Raw genomic sequence first — 27,218 nt, forward strand, 5'->3', positions numbered from 1 at the left:
AGGGTCAGCACTCTGAAGCTTCTTGAGTGTTGTCGTCTGCTTTCTCCTCAAGTCAGGCTAGATATCTCCCTCCCTCTGCTGAGGCCTCCCTCCCTACCAGCGGCTCCCACTATTGTCCACACCTGGCGCCATCCCAACTCCAAATGAAGACAACTCCAGGGGAGCAAGGGGTGGGGGGGTCACGTGGGGATCGGCCAATCGGAGGCCAGGACGTGATCACGTAGGAGCCGGCACGAGGTGACCAACATAGGCGGGAACATCCAATCCGTGATGCGTAGGCGATCAGGTGGGAGGGGCGCAGCCAATCCGTGACGCGAAAAAGGGGGGGGTGGGTTCGACGTTGACGATGCGTGACGCGCGCGCGGTGGAGATCACGTAGGATGACGTCAGGCTCCAGGTCCTGCTCGCTGAAATGTTCACACACAAAAAAAACAAAATGGAGGCGATGGGTCAGCGGCGGCTGGTCTGCCCCAGGGGAGAGGGGGAGAGAGGGGCAGAGTAGGGCGGTGGGGGGAGGGGGGAATGTGACTGGTCATCAGGGGGTGAGAGAGGAGCTGGGCGGGAGGATGTTGACTCTCTGACTGACAGGACCTGTGGGGGGGGGGAGGGGTTAAGATGGCGGATTGTGCCGGAGACAAGGCGCCTCGGGCCCGGGGGTGAGAGAGAGAGAGAGCGAGAGAGGCCCAAATACCCCCCCCCCCTCCCGGTCACTGCCCCCTCAGTCCGGCCCCCGGCCACCCTCCCCCGGTCACTGATCCTCATTCCGGCCACCATCCCCACAGTCCGACCCAACCTCCCTCCCCACGCCCCCCCGCCCACCGCAGTCCGGCCACCCTCCCTCCCCCCCCCCCCCCAGTCCAGCCACCCTCCCTCCACCCCCCCCCCCCACCCCCCCGCAGTCCGGCCACCCTCCCTCCCTCCCTCCCCACCCCCCAGTCCAGCCACCCTCCCTCCCCCCCCCCGCAGTCCGGCCACCCTCCCTCCCCACCCCCAGTCCAGCCACCCTCCCTCCACCCCCCCCCCCCCACCCCCCCGCAGTCCGGCCACCCTCCCTCCCTCCCTCCCCACCCCCCAGTCCAGCCACCCTCCCTCCCCCCCCCCGCAGTCCGGCCACCCTCCCTCCCCACCCCCAGTCCAGCCACCCTCCCTCCCTCCCTCCCCACCCCCCAGTCCAGCCACCCTCCCTCCCCCCCCCCCCCCCCCCCCCCCCCCCGCAGTCCGGCCACCCTCCCTCCCCACCCCCAGTCCAGCCACCCTCCCTCCACCCCCCCCCCCCCCCCCCCCCCCGCAGTCCGGCCACCCTCCCTCCCCACCCCCAGTCCAGCCACCGTCCCTCCACCCCCCCCCCCCCCCCCGCCCCGGCAGTCCGGCCACCCTCCCTCCCTCCCCACCCCCAGCCCAGCCACCCTCCCTCCACCTCCCCCCCCCCCCCCCCCCCCCCCCCCCGAGTCCAGCCAACCCCCCCCAGTCCGGCCATTCCCCCCAATCCAGCCACCACACCCCCATTCCCCCAATCCGGCCACCACACCCCCAATCCGGCCACCATTCCCCCCAGTCCGGCCACCACCCCCCGCCCCCCCCCATTTCCCCAGTCCGGCCACCACCCCCCCCCCCCTCCATTCCCCCAGTCCGGCCACCAGCCCCCCATTCCCCCAGTCCGGCCACCAGCCCCCCATTCCCCCAGTCCGGCCCCCCCCCCCCAGTCCGGCCATTCCCCCCAGTTCGGCCACCCCCCCCCATTCCCCCAGTCCGGCCACCTCCCACCCATTCCCCCAGTCCGGCCACAACTCCCTCCCCCCCCATCCCCCCCAGTCCAGCAACGCCCCCACAGTTACTGTCCCCTCAGTCCGGCCTCCGCTCCCTCCTCCACCAGCTCCAGTGGGTGAGTGAGGTAGGGGGAATTTATAAACAACGTTAGGGTTTCCAAAAAAAAAAGGAAAAGTCATGTTGGACACTGCTCAAAATTGAACACTTGCTTCTCTCCTCTTCCAGGCTGCCAGACCTGCTGAGTATTTGCAGCACTTTCTGTTTTTAATCACAGATTTAAACCTCTTCTCTCACCACCACCAGCCCCCCCCACCCCAATCCTGGCATCTAAATATCCACAAACTATTGAAGAGGTTGTCTTATGAGGAAAGGTTGAGCCTATATGCTCATTGGGATTTAGAGGAACGAGAGGTGATCTTATTGAAACATATAAAAATTTTGACGGTGTTCGACAGGGTGGATGCTGAGAGGATGTTTCCCTTCGTGGGGGAATCTAGAACTAGGGAGCACAGTTTTAAGATAAAGGGTCTTCCATTTAAGATCGAGATGAGGAATATTTCTTCACAGAGGGTCATTGGTGTTTGGAATTCTCTTTCTCCACACACACCGCGCCCCCCCCCCACCCCACCACCACCACCCAGAGACCAGTGGAGGCTGGGTCATTGAATATATGCAAGATTGAGTTAGATTTTGGATTGACGTGGGAGTCAGAAGCAGTTGTGAGGGGCAGGCAGGAAAGTGGAGCTGAGGCCGCGATCAGCTCACCCATGGTTTAATTCAATGATGGAGCAGGCGTGAGGGGCCGAATGCATTACTCCTGCTCCTAACTCGTACGCTTGTGTGACAGGTTCAGAAAGCGGTTAGGCCGGGTTTTGTTGATAGGGGGCAAAGCACTGAAGACTCTGGAAATCGGAAATAAAAACAGGATAAAGTATGCTGGAAATGCCCAGGTCAGGCAGCCTGTGTGGAGAGGGAAAGGGAGTTATGCGTTTCAGATCGAAATGACCTTGCACTAGTTCTGTTTCTCTCTCTCCGCAGAGGCTGCCTGACCTGCTGAGAGTTTTCCCAGCATTTGTTGAAGTTTGTATAAAAGCACTGGCTCGACCTTGAACTGGAGGCGTGTGTTCTGTTCTGAGCACATGCGGTTTAGGAAGCATGTGAAGGCTGCAGAGAGGGTGCAGGGAAGATTCCCTTGGGACGTGTGTTGGCCGGTTTAGATGAATGGGCTCGTTATCCAAAAGTGGGTTTATTTTTTTTTTAAACCTTCTGGGATTTTTTTTTTGTTTTGTTTTCTGCAGGATGTATGATGGGAACTAAGCATGGCTGAGGAGAAGAAATTGAAGATCAGCAACACGCTGCTTCCCACCGAGTCAATGAAAGTGATCGCTGAATCCATAGGAATCTCCCAGCTTTCTGAGGAAACATGCCAAAGCTTGACTGAGGAAGTGAGCTACAGGATCAAGGAGCTGGCACAGGTAAACTTGCCTTGTAAGCACAGTCCTGTGCGCCAACCACCTGTATTTATGCGCAGTACTGTGTGCCAGCCACCTGTATTTATGTGCGGTCCAGTGTGCCAACCACCTGTATTTATGTGCGGTCCAGTGTGCCAACCACCTGTATTTATGCGCAGTACTGTGTGCCAACCACCTGTATTTATGTGCGTTCCAGTGTGCCAACCACCTGTATTTATGTGCGGTCCAGTGTGCCAACCACCTGTATTTATGTGCGGTCCAGTGTGCCAACCACCTGTGTTTATGTGCGGTCCAGTGTGCCAGCCACCTGTATTTATGTGCGGTCCAGTGTGCCAACCACCTGTATTTATGTGCAGTCCAGTGTGCCAACCACCTGTATTTATGTGCGGTCCAGTGTCCCAGCCACTTGTATTTATGTGCGGTCCAGTGTCCCAGCCACGTATTTATGTGCGGTCCAGTGTGCCAGCCACTTGTATTTATGTGCGGTCCAGTGTCCCAGCCACGTATTTATGTGCGGTCCAGTGTGCCAGCCACCTGTATTTATGTGCGGTCCTGTGTGCCAGCCACCTGTATTTATGCGTGGTCCAGTGTGCCAGCCACCTGTGTTTATGCGCGGTCCTGTGTCCCAGCCACCTGTATTTATGTGCGGTCCTGTGTGCCAACCACCTGTATTTATGTGCGGTCCTGTGTGCCCGCCACCTGTATTTATGTGCGGTCCTGTGTCCCAGCCACGTATTTATGTGCGGTCCAGTGTGCCAGCCACCTGTATTTATGCGTGGTCCAGTGTGCCAGCCACCTGTATTTATGCGCGGTCCTGTGTGCCAGCCACTTGTATTTATGTGCGGTCCAGTGTGCCAGCCACGTATTTATGTGCGGTCCTGTGTGCCAGCCACTTGTATTTTTGCGCGGTCCTGTGTGCCAGCCACTTGTATTTATGTGCGGTCCAGTGTGCCAGCCATCTGTGTTTATGTGCGGTCCAGTGTGCCAGCCACCTGTATTTATGCGCGGTCCAGTGTGCCAGCCACCTGTATTTATGATTAGTCCTGTGTGCCAACCACCTGTATTTATGCGCAGTCCTGTGTGCCAACCACCTGTATTTATGCGCAGTCCTGCATCTGTGCCTCTTGCATTGATGTGCAGTCCTGTACCTGTCTTGCCTGTTTTTACACACTGACTATACATATGTCTCTTGTCTGTATTTATGTAAGCCTGTCTCTCTCTCTCTCTCTCTCCTGTGTTTACCTGCAGGCCTGTGTCTGTCTGTACTGTACCTTTGTGTAGTTCTGTTCTGCCTCCAGTACTTGCGCACAGTCCCGTGCCCATCTCCTATATTTACACACAGTCACTGGTGTCTATTGTATTTATGTGGTCCCTTGCGTCCGCCCTGTGCTTGCGCACGGTCCCTGAATTATCGCAGAAAGAGGTCACTTGGCCCATCGTGTCCACATTGGCCAAAAAAGCGAAGCACCAACCTAATCCCACTTTCCAGCATTTGGTCCATAGCCCTGCAGATTATGGCACCGGAGGTGCGTTTCCAGCCACTTTTAAAATGAGTTGAAGGTTTCTGCCTCTTTCAGGCAGATAGTTCCAGACACCCCACAACCCTCTGGGTGAAAAAAAATCTGCATTTTTCCCCTAACCTTTCTACCATTTAGTTAACCTGTGCTCCCTAGTCACTGAACTCTCTGCTAAGATAAATAGGCCCTTCCCATCCACTGTATCCAGGCTCCTCACAATATTGTACATCACAATCAAATCTCCCCTCAGCCTCTTCTATTCCAAGGAGAACAACCCCTGCCTATCCAATCTTTCCTCATAGCTGCAATTTTCCAGTCCCGGCAACATCCTTGTAAATCTCCCCTGTGCCCTCTCCGGTGCAATTACATCCTTTCTCTAATGAGGTGACCAGAACTGCACATGGTTAGGCCACACTTGAGTACTAATGTTTTGCATAGCTCCAGCATAACCTCCCTGCTGTATTTGTTATGCCTTGGCTCATAAATGAAAGGATTCCATATTCCTCCTTAACCACCTTTATCAACCTGCCCTGCTACCTTCAGAGACCTGTGGATATACTATCCAGGGTCTCTCCCTTCCTCTATACCCCTCAGAATCCTCCCATTTATTGTGTAATGCTTTGCCCTATTTGACCTCCCCAAATGCATCACCCCACACTCTTTGGGTTGAATTCCATTTGCCATTTTTCTGCCCACCTGACCAGTCCATTGATATGTTCCTGCAGTCTATAGCAATCCAACTCACTGTCAACAGCGCGGCCAATTTTTGTGTCTTTTGCAAACTACTTGATCAATCCACCTACATTCACGTCCAAATCATTGATATATACCACAAAAAGCAGGGGTTTGAGCACTGAGCCATGTGGAACCCCCCCTGGAAACACCCTGCCAGTCACAAAAACATCCATCAACAATTACCCTTTATTTCCTGCCACTGAGCTAATTTTGTATCCAGCTTGCTACATTCCCCTGGGTCCCGTGGGCTTTTATCTTTTTAACCTGTCTACCATGTGGGACCTTGTCAAGAGCTTAGCTAAAATCCATGAGAACCACATCAACTGCACTACCCTCATCAATCCTCCTTGTTACTTCCTCAAAAAATTCAATCCAATTAGTCAGATGCTATCTTTCCTCACCAAGTTCATACTGACTGTCCTTGATTAATTTGTGCCCTTCTCTAAGTGACTGTTTATCCTGTCCCACAGAATTGATTCCAATAATTTTCCCACTACCGAGGTCAGACTGACTGGCCTGTAATTATTTGGTCTATCCCTCGCTCCCTTTTTAAACAAAGGTACAACGTTAGCAGTCCTCCAGTGCTCTGGCACCTCACCCATACCTAGTGAGGATTGGAAAATGATGGTCAGACCCTCTGTAATTTCCTCCCTGGCTTCTTTTAACAGCCTAGGGTATGTTTCATTCAGCCTGGAGACTCAACCACTTTCAAGGGTGCTAACCCCCTTAATACTTCTGCTCTCGCTATGTTTATCACATCCAATACTTCACACTCCTCCTCCTTAACTACAATGCTTGCACTGTCCCCCTCTTTTTGAAGACAGATGCAAAGTATTCACATCCTCAGCCTCTACACATAAGTTACCTTGTTGGCCTTTTATGGGCCCTACTCTTTCTTTAGTTGTCCACTTACCCTTAATAAATTGATAAAACATCTTTGGGTTCTCCTTGATTTTATTTGTCAATATTCTTTCATGCCCTCTCTTTGCTTTCCTAATTTCCTTTTTGATTTCACTCCTTTCTCTGCTCCTCTCAGCTTTTTGTAGTGTTGAGTCCTTGGTGTCTGACATAAGCTTTCCTTTTCCGCCTTATCTTACACTGTACGTCCAGGGGGCTCTAGATTTGGCCATCCCACCCTTTTCCTTTGTGGGAACATGTTTACCCTGAACCCCTTTGAATGCCTCCCACTGCTCTGGCGCTGATTTGCCTTCAAGTAGCTGTTTCCAATCCGCGTTTGCGAAATCACTCCTCGGTTTAGTAAAATTGGCCCTTGCCCCAATTTAGAACTTGAACTCCTGTTCTACCTTTGTCCCTTTCCATGATTATGTTAAAAGTAGCTGAATTATGATGACCACCACCAAAATGCTCTCCCACTGCCACTCCTTCCACCCGACCAGCTTCATTTCCTAAAACTTAGAATCACACCCTCTCTTGTTGGACTTGCTACATACCGGCCAAAAAAGTTCTCCTGTATGCACCTTAAGAATTCTGTCCCCTCCGTTCCTTTCACGCTAGAGCTATCTTAGTTAATATTGAGGTAGGTAAAATCCCCTACTATGAGTGCCCTACCGTTTTTGCACTTCTCAAGAGATTTTCCTATATATTTGGTCCTCTATCTCCCTCTGACTGTTTGGGGGGCCTGCAGTACTCCCAGTAGTGTGACTGCCCCTATTTTTGTTCAAAAGCGCAATCCATATGGCCTCAATTGATGAAGCTTCTAACATATTATCCCTCCTCACACTTCTAATCTTCTGTAACCAAGTTTGCGAACCCCCCCCGCACCCCTCCCACCATTTTATAACCCTCTCTATCTTGCCTCAATACCCTGTAACTGGGAATGTTAGGCTGCTATTCTGTCTCTCCTTAAGCCGTGTTTCTATAATCATCCCACGCGCCTGCCTTGCCTTTGGTCCCGGTCCCGGGCACCTGCCCTGCCTTTGGTCTCGGTCCCGGGCGCCTGCCCATTGTATTTTCTGCCTTTTGCCTCTTTTGAGCCAGTTAGAGGTAGATTTGGAGAACAGAACAGCAAAGTTGAAGTGAGGAAGGAGGCTTGGCCCTTTGAGATTTTCTTCCCTTAGGACAGCCTGGAGCTCAGGGTCACAGCATCCTTCTGTGTCATGAAGCTCCAGGCTGTTCAGTCTTGTGCGACCTGAAGACTCGGCCTGTCTTCTTTATAATTAACTGATAGATCTGAAGGAGAGGGGCCTTGGAGTTTCTCTCATTTTAAACAATTAATAGAAATGGCCAGAGTAAAATAAGTCCCGGTTGAAAGTGTCTGGGTAGATTCTGAGCTAATCCGTAACCTCGTATCGTGTTGCATGCATTGACCTGACTCTAGCCCATCCCGAAAGCCATTGTGACAAGGTTGAGTGCTGGGAAAATGTAGGCCTATAGCCTTCAAACTAACAAGAACTTGTATTTATGTAGCACCTTCAACGTAGTAACACATCCCAAGGAGCGTAATTGGACAAAATTTTAACTCTGCACCACATAAGAGAAAGAGAGAGATTTGAAGGAGTATCTTAAAGGAAGGGGTCAGTGTTTAGGGAGGGGATTCCAGAACATAGGGTCCAGGCAGCTGGAGGCACGGCTGCCAACAGTGGAGTGATGGAAATCGAATATCACTCGAGAAGCCAGAATTAGAGGAGAGCAGTGATCTTGGAGGTGTGTAGGGCTGGAAGAGGTTACAGAGATAGGGGAAGGATGAGGCCGGGGAAGGATGAGGCCACGGAGGGAAGCAAGGATGAGAATTTTAAAACCGTGGCGTTGCCAGACCGGGAACCAGTGTAAGTCAGTGAGTACAGAGGGTGATGGGAGAACGTTCTTGACCAGTTATGCAGACCCGTTGACCTTGTGTATGATTTGTTGGTGGTTTAAGTGGAAGGACAACTAGCCTTATAGCGTACTCGCCTTCGCTTTGGGCAGAGGCCCACCCACTGACCATTCGGCCCACAGTGGGAGACTGACCCTCCAGTCGGGTATTGCATCCCCTCCTTTACGGGAGACGTGTGAACTACTTTACCTGCTTCTTCAGATAGACGTTAAAGCTGTACTGGGAAGGGAGTGGTGTCAGTGCTCTGGGAGGACGAGGTGAATGGCGCTGAAGTTCCTTCTTAACCCCATTAAAGTATCATTTTAAACTAATGTGACTCGCGTCTCTCCCCGCAGGATGCTTTGAAGTACATGCACCATGGAAAGCGGAAGAAGCTGACGACAGTAGATATCGATTGTGCCCTGAAGCTGAAAAATGTTGAGGTGTGCCAGTCTCTCTCCATTGTTTCCTACTGTTGAACTTACCCTCTTTCTGTCACTCCAGTTAACAGTATAAAACCAGTTGGCCAGGTATTCGCTGGCTGTTACCCAGCTTTGGGGTATTAACCTGTGAGCTGAGATGCAGAATGCACTGCAACAGTTGGAAGAACTCGGTGTAATGCCGAAGGCGGCCATTTGGCCCGTTGTGCCTCTGCCGGCTCTTGAAAGAGCTATCCAATTATCCCTGCTCCTCTGCTCCTTCCCCACGCTTCTAATTTGGTTCCCCTTTTCGGGTATCTATCTTTTCCCTTTTGAAAGCTACTTTCAATACCTACTTTCAGTCTGCTTCTACCGTCCTTTCAGGCAACTTGTTTCAGTTCACAACGTGCTGAGCTTTTAAAAGAGAAGAAATTTTCATCTCTTCCCTCCCTCACCTTGGTTCCGTTGCCAACTATTTTCAACCTGTGTCCCACTGGTCACAGGCCATCCTGCCAGTGGAAACAAGTTTCCCCTTATTCTATCTAAGCCCCTCATGATCTTTAATACCTCTGTTAAATCTCCCCTTGACCGTCTCTGCTCTAAGGAGAAGAATTTCAGCTTCTGCAGTCTCTTTGCACGGGCTGTTGTCCCTCGTTCTCGGTACAGGAGTTTTTAAGCCAATGGCAGTGAAGCAGAGGTGTTGATTGAAGGAAGTTATGGGTGGCAGGAGCGGCTGGTTAATGGCGAGGGATTTGGGGACCTGTTTTAAACTGCTGCCATATCGCTCCTCTTTGCAGCCGCTGTACGGGTTCCACGCTCAGGAGTTCATTCCCTTCCGCTACGCCAGTGGAGGAGGGCGGGAGCTCCACTTCTACGAGGAGAAGGAGGTTGACCTCAGCGATATCATCAACACTCCACTCCCTCGGGTACCGCTGGACGTCTGCCTCAAAGGTAAACACCAGCCCGCGAGTCGAACCTCCGCCCTTCCCACCCTTTCTTGTAGCCATCTCCCCACTACAGCAAGCTCCAGAAAGATGGTCGAGAGTCAAGAGGCAGCAGATGGTAGCATAGTGGTAATGTTACAGGACTCGTAACGCAGAGGACCAGGCTAATGCTGCGGACACACGGGATGGGGGGAGGGATTTAAAATCAGTAAATTAGTTTAAAAATATAAAAACAAAAAAACTGCGGATGCTGGAAATCCAAAACAAAAACAGAATTACCTGGAAAAACTCAGCAGGTCTGGCAGCATCGGCGGAGAAGAAAAGAGTTGACGTTTCGAGTCCCCGTGACCCTTCAGCAGAACTGAGTGAATCCAAGGAGAGGGGTGAAATATAAGCTGGTTTAAGGTTGGGGGGTGGTGGGGAGAGAAGTGGAAGGGGGTGGAGATTAGATAATGCAGAAATTGGGTATTGCTAAAAGACAGGACATCCTGTCAAAGCTTTTTGTCTGGCTCTCATCTGGACAGATACAAGAATGCCAAATTTCAAAGAGACCAACAATTTATACTGCATGAGAAAAAGGTGCTGATTGGTTGGCAAGTCAACACTGGCCAATAAGAATGCACCAGTGAATTATTGTTCACGATGATAGTTTGCTGGTGCATTCTCCATGGCAGCACCTTGACTAAATAGTTGATTTGTCAACCAATCAGCACCCTTTTCTCAGGCAGTATAAATTATTGCGTCTCTAAAATTTGGGCACTCTTGTGTGTGTGTCCTGATGAGTGCAAGACGAAAAGCTTCGACAGCAGGCCTTTCCAGCAATAATCAATTAATTAATAAACCTGAGGCAAGATTTTTGCCCTTGTCAGGCAGGGGAGGGTGGGAGAAGTCGGGAAGCTGCCCGCAACTTCACACTGGTGGGCCAATTGAGTGTGAATCGTGCGCTGCAGTGCTCTGCGCTGCCTGTGTGTGGAGGGTGGCGAGAGGGGGATGCGAGGAGGAGTGCAAGCGTGCAAGTTTGCTCATGCGAGCAAGGAAAGCTCCCTGAGCCCCCAGAGCTGCCTCTGGGAGATTAAGATATAAAAAAAAAAATCAAAAATAAAGAATGTAAAAATGTTTTTTTTTAAAAAATGCGCCCTCATGAGCAGGGACAGATTATTAATGAAAAGTTTAAAAATTTAAAAAAAAAAAAATTTTTTTTTTTTAGTTGCTGTTGGAAACCTCATCCCGCCTGCAGATGAGATTTCCTAAAATGTGTAAAGGCTACCGTAAGGCTGGAAAGGCAGCGAAAAATTACATTTAATTGGTACTTTAATGGCCCTAAGAGGCCTGTTAATTGTTGGCAGGAGCGCTGCTGCCAGCTCCTGCACACGCCCGCCGACTGAAATATTGCGCGATATTACCCAATCTGGCCTAAGTGTGACTCCCCACCCACAGCAATGCGGTTGACTCTTAACTGCCCTCTGAAATGGCACCGCCAAGCCACCCGGTTATAGGCAGCTCCTATAGGCGGCGATTAGGGGTGGACAGTAAGTGCTGCCCTCCCCAGTGGCCGTTTGCGTCCTGAAAACGAATGTAAGATAACACATTGAACCAGACGTAACCACCTCTCTTTTTGCTTTCCAGCCCACTGGCTCAGTATTGAAGGAGTGCAGCCTGCAATTCCAGAGAATCCTCCTCCCGGTAAGGCTCCAGAACGTGGGTGTCGCCTCTCTGGTAGAAATGCTTCTTTCCGTACATAAGATCAGCAGGAGCAGGAGTCGCCTGTTGGGCCCGTTCCGCCATTGAACACGATCATGGCTAATAAACTTCCTCACCTCCACTTTCTCACCCTATTCCCGTCACGTCCAAAAATCTTATCAATCTCAGCCTTGAATTTACTCAACGACTGGGCATCCACAGCCCCTCTGGGGCACAGAATGCCAAAGGATCACAGCCCTCTGAGTGAAGAAACTTTTCGCCTCATTCCAAAAAACCCCTTATCCTGAGACTGTGACCTGGTGTTCTAGACTCTCGAGCCAGGGAAACAGTCTAAAACCTACCCTGTCAAACCCCTTAAGTATATTGTGTGAGGACGTACTTAATACAGCTGAGTAAAGGGCCTGACTTTGAACTTAAGGCGATGCTGCCTTATTCTAGAGGAAATAATTTCTCTCTTCATTCTGTCGAATCCTTAAATCGCCTTAATTCCCTCAATTAGATCACCCCTTTAATGTTTTGTATCCAAATGAATACAAGCCTAACATGTCAATTTATGCTGCTAAATTCTGGTACCTGCTCTGCATCTTCTTCGAGACTAATATATTGTTCTTGAGGCGCAGTACTCAAACCTGAACCCAGTTACTCCAGATGGGGTCTGACCAGAACCCCTCTACATCTACAGTATAACAGTTAATGTGTTTTTACTCACCCTGGCATTGCTAACTCAGTGTGTGATGGCTTCTTCATTATTTAATGCCTCTTGAATGCTCTCAAAGTAGCTCAATTTCCATAGCCATCTCCCTGTTAACTGAATTCCTGATCTTCGGACTGTGAGTTTCTAATCGCGTTGTACTCTCCCATCTCCTCCTCCTCAGCCCCTAAAGAACAACAGAAGGTCGAGTCTACCGAGCCTCTGAAGGTCATCAAACCAGGCCAAGAGGAAGAAGGTCAAGCAAAGGGCAAAGGTCAAGGTGCTGCAGCCACAGATGGCAAAGGTCAGGAACTCGTGCCTGAGCTTCAAGACGAAAGAGCAATACGTGTCTATCGAAGGCTGAGGGTGAATGCAAAACAGTTGAGATCTGATCTGGGGAAGACAGCAAAATAGAACAGGCACAGGAGGCGGCCATTCGGCCCATTGTGTCCATGCTGGGCAAGAAAGAAAAAGTGACCAGAACTGTACGCAGTCCTTTAGCTGTGGTCTAACTAGTGTTTTATAAAGTGGTAGAAGACCAATGAATTTGACTGTCCGAAGATTAACTTTGGGGATAATATCTGAAAACATTGAATTTTATCCAAGTGACATTGGATTTCTTTCCTCCTCCATTTACTTTTGGCCTTGCCCTTTGTTGCTTTTACACAGAACCCAGTTTAAAAAAAAACTGGCATGGGATTTGGGCTGGTGCACAACTTGGTTCGATGCATTCTCGCTGCTGCCAAGGCTGGTGTTTTACCTGTCACTAGTTGCCCTGAACAGGTGGTGGTACAACTGAGAGGCTCGCTATGCCACTTTCGGGGGGTAATTAGGAGTCAGCTATGCCCGTGTGGCCCAGGCAGAGTAAGGAGGGCAGGTTTCCCTCCTGAAAGAATGCTAGTGCACCAGGTGGGATATTCCGCCATTCTGACAGTGGCACGATCTCTTCCTCCGATGCCAGTTTTTTTATTTCCAAATTTTGTTTTGAAACTGATTTCGGATTTTCAAACTGCCCTGGTGGGATTTGAACTCTTGTTTTCGGAGTGTAACACTTTTAGATCTTAACCCCCTGCTTCCAATTTCTCTCGGATGACCTGCAATCATTTACAATTCCTCTGGACCCAGTTTTCTGTTCCTGCGCTTGTCCCATTGTCACTGTTTACCTTGCAACATTGTGTTGTCTAATGACCATTGCCTTCCACCCAATCACAGGCATTTCATCTTGAGGGTTGCAGAGTCTGCAGTAGAACTTACTATCTAATTGTAGGAAGCAGCTAAACAGATCATTTCTCTCTCTTCCTCTCTACATCTGCCACACATTCTCACTCTACATCTGCCCCTCTCTCTCACCCTACATCTCCCCCTCTCACCCTACATCTCCCCCTCTCACCCTACATCTCCCCCTCTCACCCTACATCTCCCCCTCTCACCCTACATCTCCCCCTCTCACCCTACATCTCCCCCTCTCACCCTGCATCTCCCCCTCTCACCCTACATCTCCCCCTCTCACCCTACATCTCCCCCTCTCACCCTACATCTCCCCCTCTCACCCTACATCTCCCCCTCTCACCCTACATCTCCCCCTTTCACCCTACATCTCCCTTACCTCTTCCTCTCCCTCTCTCTCTCAGCCACCCTACATCCCCCCTCTCTCTCACCCTACATCTCCCCCTCTCTCCCTCTCACTCTACATCCCCCCCTCACCCTACATCTCCCCCCTTTCTCTCTCTCTCTCACCCTACATCTCCCCCCTTTCTCTCTCTCTCTCACCCTACATCTCCTCCCCACCCCTCTCTCTCTCTCTCTCCCTACATTTCTCGCTCTCTCTCTCACTCTACATCTCCCCCCTCTCTCTCTCTCTCACTCTACATCCCCCCCTCACCCTACATCTCCCCCCTTTCTCTCTCTCTCTCTCTCTCTCACCCTACATCTCCCCCCTTTCTCTATCTCTCTCTCACCCTACATCTCCTCCCCACCCCTCTCTCTCTCCCTACATTTCTCGCTCTCTCTCTCTCTCACCCAACATCTCCCCCCCCGTCCCTCTCTCTTTCACCCTACATCTCTCGCCCTCTCCCCCTCTCTTTCTGTCTCTCACCCTACATCTCCCCCTCTCTCTACACACCTCTGTCTGGTATTTTTATTCTGTGATATTCTCTTGTGTGCTCTCTGTGCTTGCTCTGTAATAAATTTCCTCCCACCCCTCTTTCTCACCCTCTCTGTCCAGGTAAAGATAAAAAGAAGTCTCTGCTGGACGGGGGTGTACTGAAACTAAAACCGAGGACCACGCACGAGCTCTCCGTGGAGCAGCAGCTGTATTACAAGGAGATAACCGAGGCCTGTGTCGGATCCTGTGAGGCCAAGAGAGCAGTAAGATCTTTTTGAAAAGAAAAAAACAAAACCCATTGTGTCTTCAAGAGAAGCCTGTTCGCCATTATCTCAAGGTTGACAACTTTTCCTCGTTCTCTCGCACAGGAGGCACTGCAGAGCATAGCCACTGACCCAGGCTTGTACCAGATGCTGCCCAGATTCAGCACCTTCATATCTGAAGGGGTAAGAGTCGTAATGTTGCTCTCGCTCGCACACCCCATCTCTCTTTATTTTGTGCTCGCGTCTGCCGGTGCCTAGCCTAGTCTCGTCGTGGCCCCCCCTCTGTCGTTGCTCAATTTTATCCAAATCGCCCTATGTGACTTGTAACCTAGTTTATCGTAAGGAGGCAGAAGGGCGAGCCGATAGAGGTCTTTAATATTATGCAATGGTTTGATAAAGTAGATGTCGAGTTGATGCCTTCGCTTGTGCTTGGGGCCATCAGTTGTTAATAAATCCAATTGAAACTTACTTACTCCCCAGAGAGTGGTGAGAATTATCACAGGGAATGGCTGCGAACAGCGTAGGCGCATTGAGCTTGTCGATTGGAATCATTCGGAGTCTTGGTGTTTTTCCTATTTTGGTTCCTCAGGTGCGTGTGAACGTGGTACAGAACAACCTGGCCCTGCTGATCTACCTGATGCGGATGGTGAAAGCGTTGATGGACAATCCCACACTGTACCTGGAAAAATACGTGAGTGTCGTCCCATTCTGTCTTCCTTGGAGTGTATGAAAGAAAGAGTTGAATTTCTATAGCGCCTTTCACCACCTCAGGAATGCAGCAGCCAAATAATGCACAGGAAGCCCCATAAACAGAAATAATGACCAGATAATCTATTATTATTGTGATGTTGACTGAGGGATAAATATTGGCCAGGGCACCAGGGAGAACTCCCCTGGTGTTCTTTGAGTTAGTGTCATGGGATCTTTTACACACCCGAGGGGGCAGACAGGGCTCATCCAAAAGACAGCGCCTCCCAACAGGGCAGCACTCCCTCAGTGCGGTACTGCGAGTGTCAGCCTGGATTCTGTGCTCGAGTCTCAGGAGTGGGATTTGAATGCGCGACCTTCTGACTGGGAGACGAGAGAGAGTGCTACCCCCTTAACCACAACCAACACTTTAGTCTTTGGAGCGGAACTTGTAGCTGCGCAGCTCAGCTCAGCGGATGGGCAGCAACAACTTGCACCTGTTCTGCTATTAACACCTTCTGCTGTCTTACCTTTACCACTAACAGCACCTTCTTTAGTCTTTACCGCTACTGTTAACACTCTGTTTGTCTTGTGTCCATGACATCTTTGTCAAACTCTCCTTAGCTCCCACCTATCCCTGACCTCCTATCTTGCACCACCTGCACCAGCCACCTTCAACAGTGTAAAATCCATCACATTTCTACTTCTCTTTAGCTCGGAGGAAGAGTCACACAGACTCGAAATGTTAACTCCGTTTCTCTCTGCGCAGATGCTGCTGGACTTGCAGGACTTTTCCGGCAATTTTTTTTGTTTTTAATTCCAGATTTCCAGCACCTGCAATGTTTTACTTGCATTTATATAATCACCTTTTAGACAGCAAGCTTTATCAATAAACATTTGACACTGAGCCACACGAGGAGATATTGGGGGCAAAAGCTTGGTCCAAGAGGAAGTTTTAAGGAGCATGTTAAAGGAGGAGGTGGCGATGGAGCGGCTCAGGGAGGGAGTTCCAGAGCTTGGAGCCTAGACAGCTGGAGGCACAACCGCCAATGGTGGAGTGATTCAAATCGGGGACTTGCAAGGGGTCAGAATTGGAAGAGGTCAGAGACCTTGGAAGGCTGTAGGTCTGTAGCAGGTTGGGAAGGGGTGGGTATTGTGGGGGGAGCTGGATGGGCACTCTTTTTCTTTTTAATAAGCATTGCCTTGGAATTGTTACCAATAACCTTTCTCTCTTCTCTACCCCCCCCCACCCGCCCCCACAGCTGCACGAGCTGATCCCCGCGGTGGTGACGTGCATTGTGAGCCGGCAGCTCTGCCTTCGCCCGGACGTGGACAATCACTGGGCGCTGCGCGACTTTGCCGCCCGCCTCATGGCGCAGATCTGTAAGAACTTCAGCACCACCACCAACAACATCCAGTCCCGCATCACCAAAACCTTCACCAAGGTAAGGCAGTCGCGGCCCCTGGTGGCCCTCCCGCGTTCCCCTCCACGCAGCCGATGGCCATTGGCGACCGCCTCACCCGACCTGTGACCTCGGGTGGTCATTTTTCAAGGGGGTCAGGGCGAACGGAGCTCCTCGTGAGCAGGAGGAGACCCTCGTTGTAGTTTGTTTAATCAAATTCCTCAATGATGTTGCAGATTTTTGTTCAAATTAGGAGCACAAACGAGAGGTTTGTCGCTACACATCTGGTCTGTCTTGTTATTGTCTGAGTGCAAGGATTAAAATTCATCTGTGCAATTACAGAAATTCTAAAACGTATTCGTTGAAGACTGTTTGTTTTGGAACGTGTGAGCAAATCTTTGTCTGCGGCCTCTTAATTAACCCCCCCGCCAGCTGCAAGAGTTTGTATTTATCTTTCTTCAGTGTAAAACGTCCCAAAGTGTTATCAGACACAGATTTGATACTGCACTGCATGAGGTATTAGGGCAGTAGACCAAAAGCTCAGTCAAAGAGGTTGTATTTAGTGGAGGAGAGACTGAGGCGGAGAGGTTTAGGGAGGGGATTCCAGAGCTACGGGCCCAGGCCACTGAAGGCACAGCTGCCAATAGAGGGCAGGCGGTGATAGGCAAGAGATCAGAGGGCCAGAGAATGCGGAGATCTCAGAGGGTTGTGGGGCTGGAGGTGATTGCAGAGATAAGGAAGGAGTTGGGGTGGGGTGGGGGGTGGGGGGAGACCGCGGATGAGAATTTTAAAATCAAGGTGTTGCTGAGCTGGGAGCCAGTCTAGGTCAGCGAACATGGGGTTAACGGAATACAATCCGAATACTGGACAGATCTTTGCATGAGTTCAAGTTTATAAAGGGTGGAAGCTGGGAGATCGGCCAGGAGAGCATTAGAATAAACGAGTATAAAGGTAACAGAAACATGGGAGAGGGTTTCTTTAGCAGATGGGGTGAAGAGGGGAGCAAGCAGTCGATTTTAGGGTGGTGGAAATAGGCAGTCTTAGTTACTGAGGATATGGGTTTGAAAGCACAGCTCAGAGCCATGGAGGAGGTTGGGGTTGCAAGCAGTCAGCTGCAGCCTCAGGCATTGGCCAGGGAGGGGCTGGAGTCAGTGGCTAGGCAACGGAGCTTGTGTCAGATACTGAAGCCAATGCCTCCCCTCTTCCCGATCTTTAAACTGAGAAAACATCCATACCTACTGGATGTTGGACCAACTGCATGGCAAACCAGAGGTAGCAGTGGCGAGTTAGCTGGTTTATCATCTGCGTACATGTGGATCCTCTCAGGCCGTAAGATTTATTTTAACGCCCCAGGCCTAGTCAAATTTGGCACAACTCATACTTTTTAAACACAAGGCCCGATTTTGATTGACTTTGTACCATACTGTACTCACCGGAACCAGAGCTAGATTACCATTGATCAGACCACCTGGTTGGCCTACGGGATACTTCAGACGCTCGATGCACTGAACCCTCCGCATGTAACTAGGCTTGGCTCTTTGTTACGGTTTCAGAGTTGGTTGGATGACAAGACTCCCTGGACGACGAGGTACGGCTGCATCGCAGGATTGGCAGAATTAGGCCACGATGTGAGTGTCTCTTGAAAGTGTTTAATATACCTTCCCTGGAGTGAAGTTGCCGCAGAGCCTGGGAAACGTGGTTACTATGGCAGCAAAAACCCCTGGCTCGCAGACCGATACAGACTTGTGTCCGATAATAACAGTGCTCTGGCCTGTTCAGAGTTTCATTGTCTCCACAAAGGACCTCATTTAAAAGCAGTTTGCTGTGTGAGACCCTCTAATAAATTTGGATTAGGTTACACACTCAAAGTGGTTGTCATGTTCCCCTCTGTAAGTCTGAAGTTATTTTGCTTTTTGATATGAGACTTAATTGTCATGTCATGTTCGTTCCTGTTTCCTAATCATTCGTGGGATTTGGGCATTTCTGGCAAAGCCAGCACAGGTTTCCCCATCCCCAAAATACCCTAGAGAAGGTGGTGGTGAGCCGCTGCCTTGAGCCGCTGCAGTCCGTGCGGTGTAGGTACACCCACAGCGCTGTTAGGGATGGAGTTCCAGGATTTTGCCCCAGCGACAGTGAAGGAACGGCCGATATAGTTCCAAGTCAGGACAGTGTGTGACTTTGGGGGAAGGAGGGAGCTTGCAGGTGGTGGTGGTGTTCCCATGCACCTGCTGCCCTCGCCCTTCTAGGTGGTAGAGGCCCTGGGTTTGGAAGGTGCTGCCAAAGGAGCCTTGATGAGTTGCTGAAGCGCGGGTCGTAGATGGTGCGGGTTGTATAAATCGCAGCAGTCTGTCCGTAACACCGCACACATTAACCAAACACCATTGATAAACAGGTGATCAAGACTCTGATAATCCAGAGACTTCAGATAGAAGGAGAACGTATTCGAACGGTGCTAGAGGGACCTGTCGTCAGCAACATCGACAAGATTGGAGCAGATCATGTACAAAGTTTACTACTGGTAGGTGACCTGTGGAATAAATTATAGAGCTTGACGGGCTTTATGTGGCGTGATGAAGTGTTGTCTGCAGAATGTTCAAATACATAATATTCATCTAAGCTTATAGAACTGAAGAAGGCCATTTGACCCATTGACCACATGAAGGCTCTTTGAAGGGGCTATCAGATTTCCCCCTTTCCCTCATAGCCCTGAAGTTATTTCCTTTTGAGGTCTTTATCCAATTCCTTTTTAAAAGTTCTTATTGAATCTGCTTCCACCACCCTTTCAGGCAGCATGTTCCAGGTCACTGCCTAAAATTAACTTCTCCTCATCTCCCCTCAGGTTCTTTTGCCAGTTGTCAACCTGTGTCCCTCTGGCACTGGAAGCAGTTTGTCCCTATCCACTCTTATCAAAACCCCTCACGATTTGAACACCTTTATTAAATCTCCCTTGACCCTCTCTGCTCCAAGGAGAACAATCCCAGCTCCTCCAGTCTCTCCACGTAACCGAAGATCCTCATCCCTGGAACCGTTCAAGTCCATCTCCTCTGCCCCTTCTCCAAGGCCTTGGAGAATCATCGAGTCTGGTGGCCAGAATTGGACACACTACTCCACACTGAGCCCAAGCAATGATTTCGAAAAGAACTCGAGATTGGGAGCGTGGGATCTTAAAGCACAGAAAGAGGCCCCTCCAGCCAGCTGTGCCGGTGCCAGATCTTTGCAAGGACCAGGCGATTGGTCCCCTCTCTCGCTTCTGTTCCCCCGTAGCCGTGCAAATATTCCCTTTCACGTGTAAATCCAAATCACTTTCTGAAATTTGCTCTTGATTCTCCTTTGACCACTTTTTTTTTTCCCCCCTTACATTGCGTGCTTCCTTTCTGCTCTTCCAGAAACATTGCGCACCAGTCGTGGCAAAGATCCGTTCTCCTCCCGACAATCAGGAGTCCTACAAGACAGACTATGGGTACCTGGGCCCCATGCTGTGTACCCACGTGGTGAAAGCCCGTGCCCAGGCGGCCATGCAGGCCCAGCAGGTGAACAGGACCACACTAACCATCACGCAGGTGAGAAACCGCAGCAACAATGCCTTGCATTTACCTAGCGCCTTTTTAAACCATCAAGAACAAACGGTTGCTGAGCCGGAGCAGGGGTTGTTCGGCTGGCTGCTTGGTCTCAGAGAAAGGACAGCTTTTATTTCTCTGTTTTTTTTTTCAGGCTCTTTGAAAGCGTTTCACAGCCAATGGGTTACTTCTTGATGTATACTCAGTGCAGTGCCCACTGGGGCTCAGTGGGGAGCTCACGCTCTCACCTCCGAGCCACAAGTTTCCGGGTTTAAGTCCCACTCCATGGACCTGAGCACAAAAATCAAGGCTGACTCTCTGCCCGTGCAGTAGTGCGGGAGTGCTGCACTATTGGAGGCACCGTCTCTCAACTGAGGCAATAAACCAAGGCCCTATCCGCCTTCTCGGATGGATATAAAAGATCCCGTCCAACTATTTTCGCAGACGAGCAGGGGAGTTTCCCCCCCCCCAGTGTCCTGGCCAATGTTTGTCCCTTTATCAACATCTCAAAAAGCAGATGATCTGGTCACTATCGCATCACTGTTTGTGGGAGCTTGCTGCGTGAAAATTGGCTGCCATTTTCCTACAGCAATGACTGCACTTCAAAAAGTGCTTCATTGGCTTCCAAAGCTTAAGACATCAGGTAGCTATGAAAAGTGCTATATAAAGCCAGCTTTTTTTTTTGGAAATTTGGGAATGGTGAGAGGAAAAGCACGACGGATGAGTGTTTTTTCATCGTTGTGACTGTCTTTCTTGGTTACTGAATGGCAGCAGATAGTTACGTGAATATACTCGGTTTACCTGTATTGTGTCTAAGGCGGTTTCTACTAAAATGAGTACCAGTAATTAAAGCGGTGTTGCCATCATCGAACCTGGGGCTAGTTATTTCTATTGGACAACGCTGAATAAATGGCACTATTTAGGGGAAAATGGTAGCATAGTGCTAATGTCGCTGGGCTAGTCATCCAGGCGCCCAGGCTGATGCTGTGGGGGTAAAAGCAAAATGCTGCAGGTGCTGGAACTCTGAAGCAAAAGCAGAAAATGCTGGAAAAACTCAGCGTCTGTGGAGAGATAAACAAGAGTTAACATTTCGAGTCCGTGTGACTCTTCAGAGCTCCGAAGAAGGGTCACACGGACTCGAAACGTTAGCTCTGTTTTTCTCTTCCAGCATTTTCTGTTTTTTTTTGTTTGTAATGCTCTGGGGGGGCACGGGTTCAAATCCCCCACCCCTCCCCGCTAGCAGCTGGTGGAATTTAAACTGAATTAATTGAAATAACTGGAATTGAAAGCTAGCCTCAGTAATGGTGGCCATGAAGCAATCGGCGATTTGTCATTTAAAAACCCCATCTGGTTCACTCATGTCCCATTAGAGGGAAGGAAACCTGCCACCTTTCCCTGGTCTGGCCCCCCCCGCCCCCCCCCTCGCCCATGTGACTCCGGACCCCACAGCAGTGTGGTCAGCTCTTTGGCTGCCCCCCCGCCCCACTGAAATGGCCGAGCAAGCCCACTCAGTTCGAGGTCGACTGGGGATGGGTAACAAATGCTGGCCTCGCCAGTGACCCTTACGTCCCATGAAGAAAGAGAAGAAGAAAAATTCTCTTTCCTGTTATTGTTTACACGTGGGCCCCGCCTGACTAAGCATCTAGATGGCAGCTGACAGGGGCGAGGGGAAAGAAAGGTCAGACGTTTCGGGAGCGCTTCATGAGCCACTGCCTTCGAGGAGAGGGGGGGGACAGGGACTGCTGGTTTTACTTAGCATCTGTGCTGTCGTTGACTGTTGCAGCCTCGCCCCACGTTAACAATATCGCAGTCTCCGCAGACGTCGCGGGCACCCAGCATCATCAAAGTGCCCAGCTCCATCACGCTGCCCATGCAGACTCTGGTCTCCGCCCGCCCGTCAACCCCAACCCAGCCCTCGCCACCTGCGACCAAATTCATCATGATGTCTTCAGCGTCCAGCTCATCCAGCTCGCAGCAGGTAGGCACCGCCCTCCCCTCCCCTCCCTTCCCCTCCCCTCCCCTCCCCACCACCCCGGGCATCATTGCTCCAGATTTACAAGTGGAAATGCTTCTTTCCGGAATTTAAGATCGCCACCGCAAAATGATTTTCCAAAAAAAAAGGATCATGGTTGCGAACCAAGGAAGATAACAGTGAATTTGTGTAGGAGAAGCTGGGGTAAGGTCACCCTTGGAGTGCGATGTACAGTTCTGGCCTTCGTACTATGAAATGTTTTATAGAAGCGCTGCAGAAAGCTCAAAAATGATTCACTAGAATTACACTAGAACTGAGAGGTTTCATTCGTTTGTGGGGCTCTTTTCTCTAGAATAAAAGGTAATGCTTGGGGTGGGTTGGCGGAGGAAGATTATGAAGAGGTTTTGTAGAGATGCTGTTCTGGTCTCCAAGCAAATGGGGAACTATGGGGACCACAAATGTAAGATAGTCACTTAAATCCATTCAGGAGAATCCTCTTTTCCCAAAGAGTGGTGAGAATGAGGAACTCGCTATCACAGGGAGAGGTTGAAGTGGATAGCAGAGATGCATTTAAGGGCAAGCTGGCTAGACACATGAAGGAGAAAGGAGGTGGTGATGGGCTGAGATGATGTAGGAGGGGAGGAGGCTCCCGTGGAGTTTAAACACCAGCATGGGCAGGTTGGGCTGAATTGCCTGCACTGTGTTAGGGACATAGGGGGAGGCTGTTCAGGTCCTCGAAACAGTTCTGGCCATTTATTTAGATCATGCCTGATCATAACTCCCAACTGCTCTCCTTGGTTTCACAGCCTTTAATATTCCTGTGTGTTTACCTCACATCCATCTGTTTATTTTTGTGTTGCAGCCCAGGCCGACTCTGACGATATCCCAAAGCCCACAGTCGTCACAACCCTCGACCAGCCCCAGCATCTTCAAGGTGCCCAGCTCCATCACGCTGCCAATGCAAACACTGCTCACGCGCCCGTCTACCCCGACCCAGTCCTCCCCGTCGCCAACCAACTATATCGTGATGTCCTCGAGCTCCGGCTCGTCCAGCACGCAGCAGGTGAGCCGGTGGGAACCTGTAATCGAAAGCTAGCCTCGGTAACGTGATCCTATCATCGATTGTTGGAGGAGCTCACCTGGCTCACTAATGTCCCGTCAGGGGAAGGAAATCTGCTGTCTTTACCTAGCCCTGCCCTACTTGTGAGTCCAGACCCACAGCAATGTCTTGACTCTTATCTGTCCTCTGAAATGGCCTAGCAAGCCACTCTCTTGTACCAAACCACTGCAGATATCGTGCGGACTGCAGCGGTTCTAGAAGGTGGTTTAACACCGTCTTCTCAGGGGCTATTAGGGGTAGGCAACAAACGCTGGCCTAGACAGCAGCGCCCACATATCATGAAAGAATTTTTTAAAAAGCGGTGAGGAGCCTCACAACAAGAGGCTAGGCCATTCAGCCCCTTGAGCCCGTTTCGTTATTCAGTTACGTCCCACCCTATATGTCTGGCCATCCCCGTATCCTTTTGAGATGCTCCTTAAAACCTGCCACTTCGATCGACTTGTCCTCCTGCGGTGCCAGTGTCCAGTTTCATTCAACTTGTATTTATATAGCGCCTTGAATGTAAGACGTCAAGGCGCTTCACAGGAGTGTGGTCAAACAAAACTTGGCGCTGAGCCATATAAGGAGATGTTGGGACAGATCAGTTTGGTAGGTTTTAAGGAGCATCTTGAAGGAGGGGAGAGAGAGAGAGAGGTGGAAAGGGTTCAGAGAGGGAATTCCAGAGATTGGGGACTAACCAGCTGCAGGTATGACTGCTGTTGACGGAGCGATGGAAATCTTGGAAGCAGAGGAGATCAGAATTGGAGGTGGTTACAGAGACACTGAAGAGTGAGGCCATGGAGGGATTTTGAAGAAAGAAAACAGGAGGGGGGAAGCCATTCAGCCCATTGAGCCTGTTCTATTATTCATTCAGATCATGGCTGATCTGTATCTTGAGTCCATCTACCTGTGTTGGCTCTGTAACACCTGTACCTATCAAACTATCACTCAGCTTTGAAATTTTCAGTCGACCCTTTGCTTCAATGGCCTTTATTGGGCGAGAGAGTTCCAGATCTCCACTCCCTTTTGTGTGAAGTGCTTCCTAACATCACCCCTCAATGGCCTGGCTCGAATTTGAAGGTCCTGCCTCCTTGTTCTGGTTTTCCCCCCAACCAGAGCAAATAGTTTCTCCCTCTCTGTACCTGATCAGATCCTTTAATTATCTTAAACAGCTATATTAGATCATCCCTTAACCTGCTGTACTCGAGGGAATACAAGCCTAATCTGTGCTGCCTGTTTGCCCCACTGTTTCCATGGACGGACATCAGTGTTTGTCCAAGGTGAGTTGGGCAAGGTGGGAACCTGAAATGTTCCGTAGAATGCTTTCCCCACATTGCTACTATTAAAGGTCAGGGGAAGCAAGGGGACGCGTTAGAGTAACTTTGCTTAACTTTGACTCCCTCTGCAAGCCTCAGCCTCAGCCCAGCTTGCGCACTACGTAAATCTCGCTTCACCGGCCAGCTGCCGTTGCGACTTCGGAGCGAGTTGAGCAATTTCCGGCTGCCTGACCCTTGTGGCCTTCCCAAGCCCAGGGCTGGTGGGGCCACCAAAAGTCCCCATAACACCGACACCAATTCGCCATAGACTGGGGAGCAAATTGGAGCCTTCACGTTGGGGTTAGAGAGGGCTGAGGTGGTGACCTGATAGAGCTCTTCCACCTTTTGAAGGGGCTCGACGGAGTAGATGAGATGTTCCCTGGAGGACTCTGTAGAGCTTTGGTCTCCTTACTTGTGGAGGGATATACTTTTATTGGAAGCAGTTTAGAGAAGGTTCACTCAGCTGATTCCCGGGATGAGGGAGTTTGCTTTATGAGGAAAGGTTGAGCAGGTTGGACCTATACTCATTGGAGTTTCGAAGAATGAGAGGTGACCTTATTGAAACACATAAGATTCTGAGGGGGCCTGACAGTGTGGATGCTGAGAGGATGTTTCCCCTCCTGGGTGAATCTAGAACCGGGGGTACAGTTTCAAAATAAGGGGACACCCATTTAAGACAGAGATGAGGAAGAATTTCTTCTCTCAGAAGTTGTTAGTCTATGGAATTCTCTTCCCCAGCGAACAGCGGAGGCTGGGTCATTAAAAAATTCAAGGTTTAATTAACAAAGGAGTCAGGGGTTAATGGGGGGGGGTGCCAGACTGGAAAGTGGAGTTGAGACAGCGATCAGATCAACCCTGATCTTATTGAATGGTGGAGCAGGCTCATGGGGCTGAATGGCCTACTCCTTCTATTGCTTATGTTCATATGATCTTCCACTTATGGGTGAGACCAGAATGTGGGGCCCGCAGTATAAAGTATTTGCTGATAAATCCAATAAAGAATTTGGGAGAAATTTTGGCAGTGGCTCGGGGGTGGGGAGCAGTGTCTGACCAAGTTCCCCTTGCAGAGAACCAGCACAGACATGAGGGGCTGAATGACCTCCTGTACTGTGACCATGTTTTGATTTGATGATGAGAATGTGGAAGCCACCACCAGATGGAGTGGTCGAGGTGAGTATTACAGATGGATTAAAGGAGACGCATGAGGAATAGAAGGCTACGGCGATGGGGTGAGATGAGGCTTGTGTGGGGCATAAAGGAACCTTTGAGCAGTAAGAGTGACGGTTCACGAGATTTTGATAGGCCTGTCCTATGAGGTGAGATTGAATAGGATGAGCCTACATCCTCAGGACTTTAGAAAGATGAGAGATGTCTTTGAAACAAACAAAATTCTTGAGCGTTTGACAGGGTAGGTGCTGAGAGGCTGTTTCCCTTGGCTGGAGTGTCTAGAACTAGGGGGTCACAGTTTCAGGATAAGGAGTTGACCGCTTCTTCGGACCGTGACGAGGTGAAATTTCTTCTCCCAGCAGGTTGTGAACCTTTGGCGTTCTCTACCCCAGAGAGCTGTGGAAGCCCAGGCATGAAGTATCTTTCAAGACTGAGACCGACAGACTTGTGGGCACCAGAGAAAGCGAGGGATAAGGGGATAGCGTGGGAAGGTGAAGTTGAGGTAGAAGATCATCCGTGATCTTATTGAATGGTGGCTCAGGCTTGAGGGACCGAATGGCCTACTCCTGCTCTAAAAGAGCACCAATCATGGCTGACGCTCTGACGCAGCACTGAGCGAGTGCTGCACCGTCAGAGATGCTGTCTTTTGGATGAGACGTTCCACCCCCCCCCCTGAGAATTGAGCTGAAATCCATTCCCATCGCGTTTAATGGCTACGAAGAAAAGGGATCGGAAGATGGTTAAAAGTTTCTTGCTTTTTCTCCCCCTCAGGTGATAACGCTGAGGACGACTCCTTGCGGGACAGGCAGTACGTCGCCCGTCACCACTACAGTGGCCAGCATTCAACCGATCGTCAAACTGGTCTCCACCTCTCAGACCGCGCCCAGCAGCACGGTGACCGGGAGCACCCAGAAGTACATTGTGGTGTCCCTTCCCTCGGCCTCCGAAAGCAAAGCCCAGTCCAGTAACAACTCCTTGCAGCAGCACTCGCCGAAATGAGACCCGTCGTTGACTCTCTTCTCCCTCTCGCTCGCCACTCCCTCCTCTCCCCCAGGACCCCCCCCCTCTCCCCTGCTAGGCGGGGAGGAGGGGGGAAGCAGCAAACTCGGCGGGTGCAGCGAACGAGCCGCAGGGGTTGCTCATGGGCCTGGCACGAGCTGAGCCGAGCCTGGAGGCGGAAGAGCAGAGCAAGCCTCAACGTGCCTGGCTGACCGACCTGCAGCCGCTTACTCTTCTGGCGAGAGACGGAGGGTGGGAGCGAAGTTTTCTGTTCTCCCCCCCCTCCCCCCCGGCAGAGGGATGATTGCCTCTGCGTCTCAAGCAGCCTGGAAATAGAATGACTGAAGTGCCACCAGCTGCCCGGTGGTTTCCGTGGGCCGCGGCTTGCTGGCAGTGCCACCTGCCAAAAGGGACGCAAACCTGTGTAAATACTGGCACCGTGGGCTACTGTCACTAGGGCCTCTTGGGCAGAAATTCCCACCACTCGAATCACCACCGTGAAGTTTACACAATTTTTTTTTTAGAATAAAGCTCATTTGATTAAGTCGCTCTTTACTGAAACGTTAATATTGACCCCATGCAACATTGGAAGG

The 27,218-nt window shown here is 50.6% G+C and overlaps 1 protein-coding gene across 6 annotated transcripts; it reads left to right on the plus strand.

Annotated features, from left to right (window-relative positions):
* Positions 1-635: 635 nt before the first annotated feature.
* taf6 (TAF6 RNA polymerase II, TATA box binding protein (TBP)-associated factor) lies at positions 636-27,169 on the plus strand. 6 transcript variants are annotated; one of them, XM_041179024.1, is made up of 16 exons: positions 636-656; positions 3,066-3,242; positions 8,660-8,746; positions 9,520-9,673; positions 11,293-11,349; positions 12,243-12,362; positions 14,283-14,425; positions 14,531-14,608; positions 15,015-15,116; positions 16,375-16,557; positions 18,069-18,143; positions 18,908-19,033; positions 19,902-20,075; positions 21,856-22,050; positions 22,907-23,107; positions 26,398-27,169. In XM_041179024.1, exons 2-16 carry the CDS (start codon positions 3,087-3,089, stop codon positions 26,623-26,625), a joined length of 2,079 nt encoding a protein of 692 aa, XP_041034958.1. In that variant the 5' UTR covers positions 636-656; positions 3,066-3,086; the 3' UTR covers positions 26,626-27,169. The 6 variants fall into 6 exon arrangements, with proteins under 6 accessions (XP_041034958.1, XP_041034956.1, XP_041034955.1 ...); XM_041179022.1 differs by lacking the exon at positions 636-656 and adding an exon at positions 1,745-1,882; XM_041179021.1 differs by lacking the exon at positions 636-656 and adding an exon at positions 1,780-1,891.
* The last annotated feature ends 49 nt before the right edge of the window (positions 27,170-27,218 follow it).

The sequence above is a fragment of the Carcharodon carcharias genome, chromosome 33 (assembly GCF_017639515.1).
Source record: "Carcharodon carcharias isolate sCarCar2 chromosome 33, sCarCar2.pri, whole genome shotgun sequence".
Classification (NCBI taxonomy): Eukaryota; Metazoa; Chordata; class Chondrichthyes; order Lamniformes; family Lamnidae; genus Carcharodon; species Carcharodon carcharias.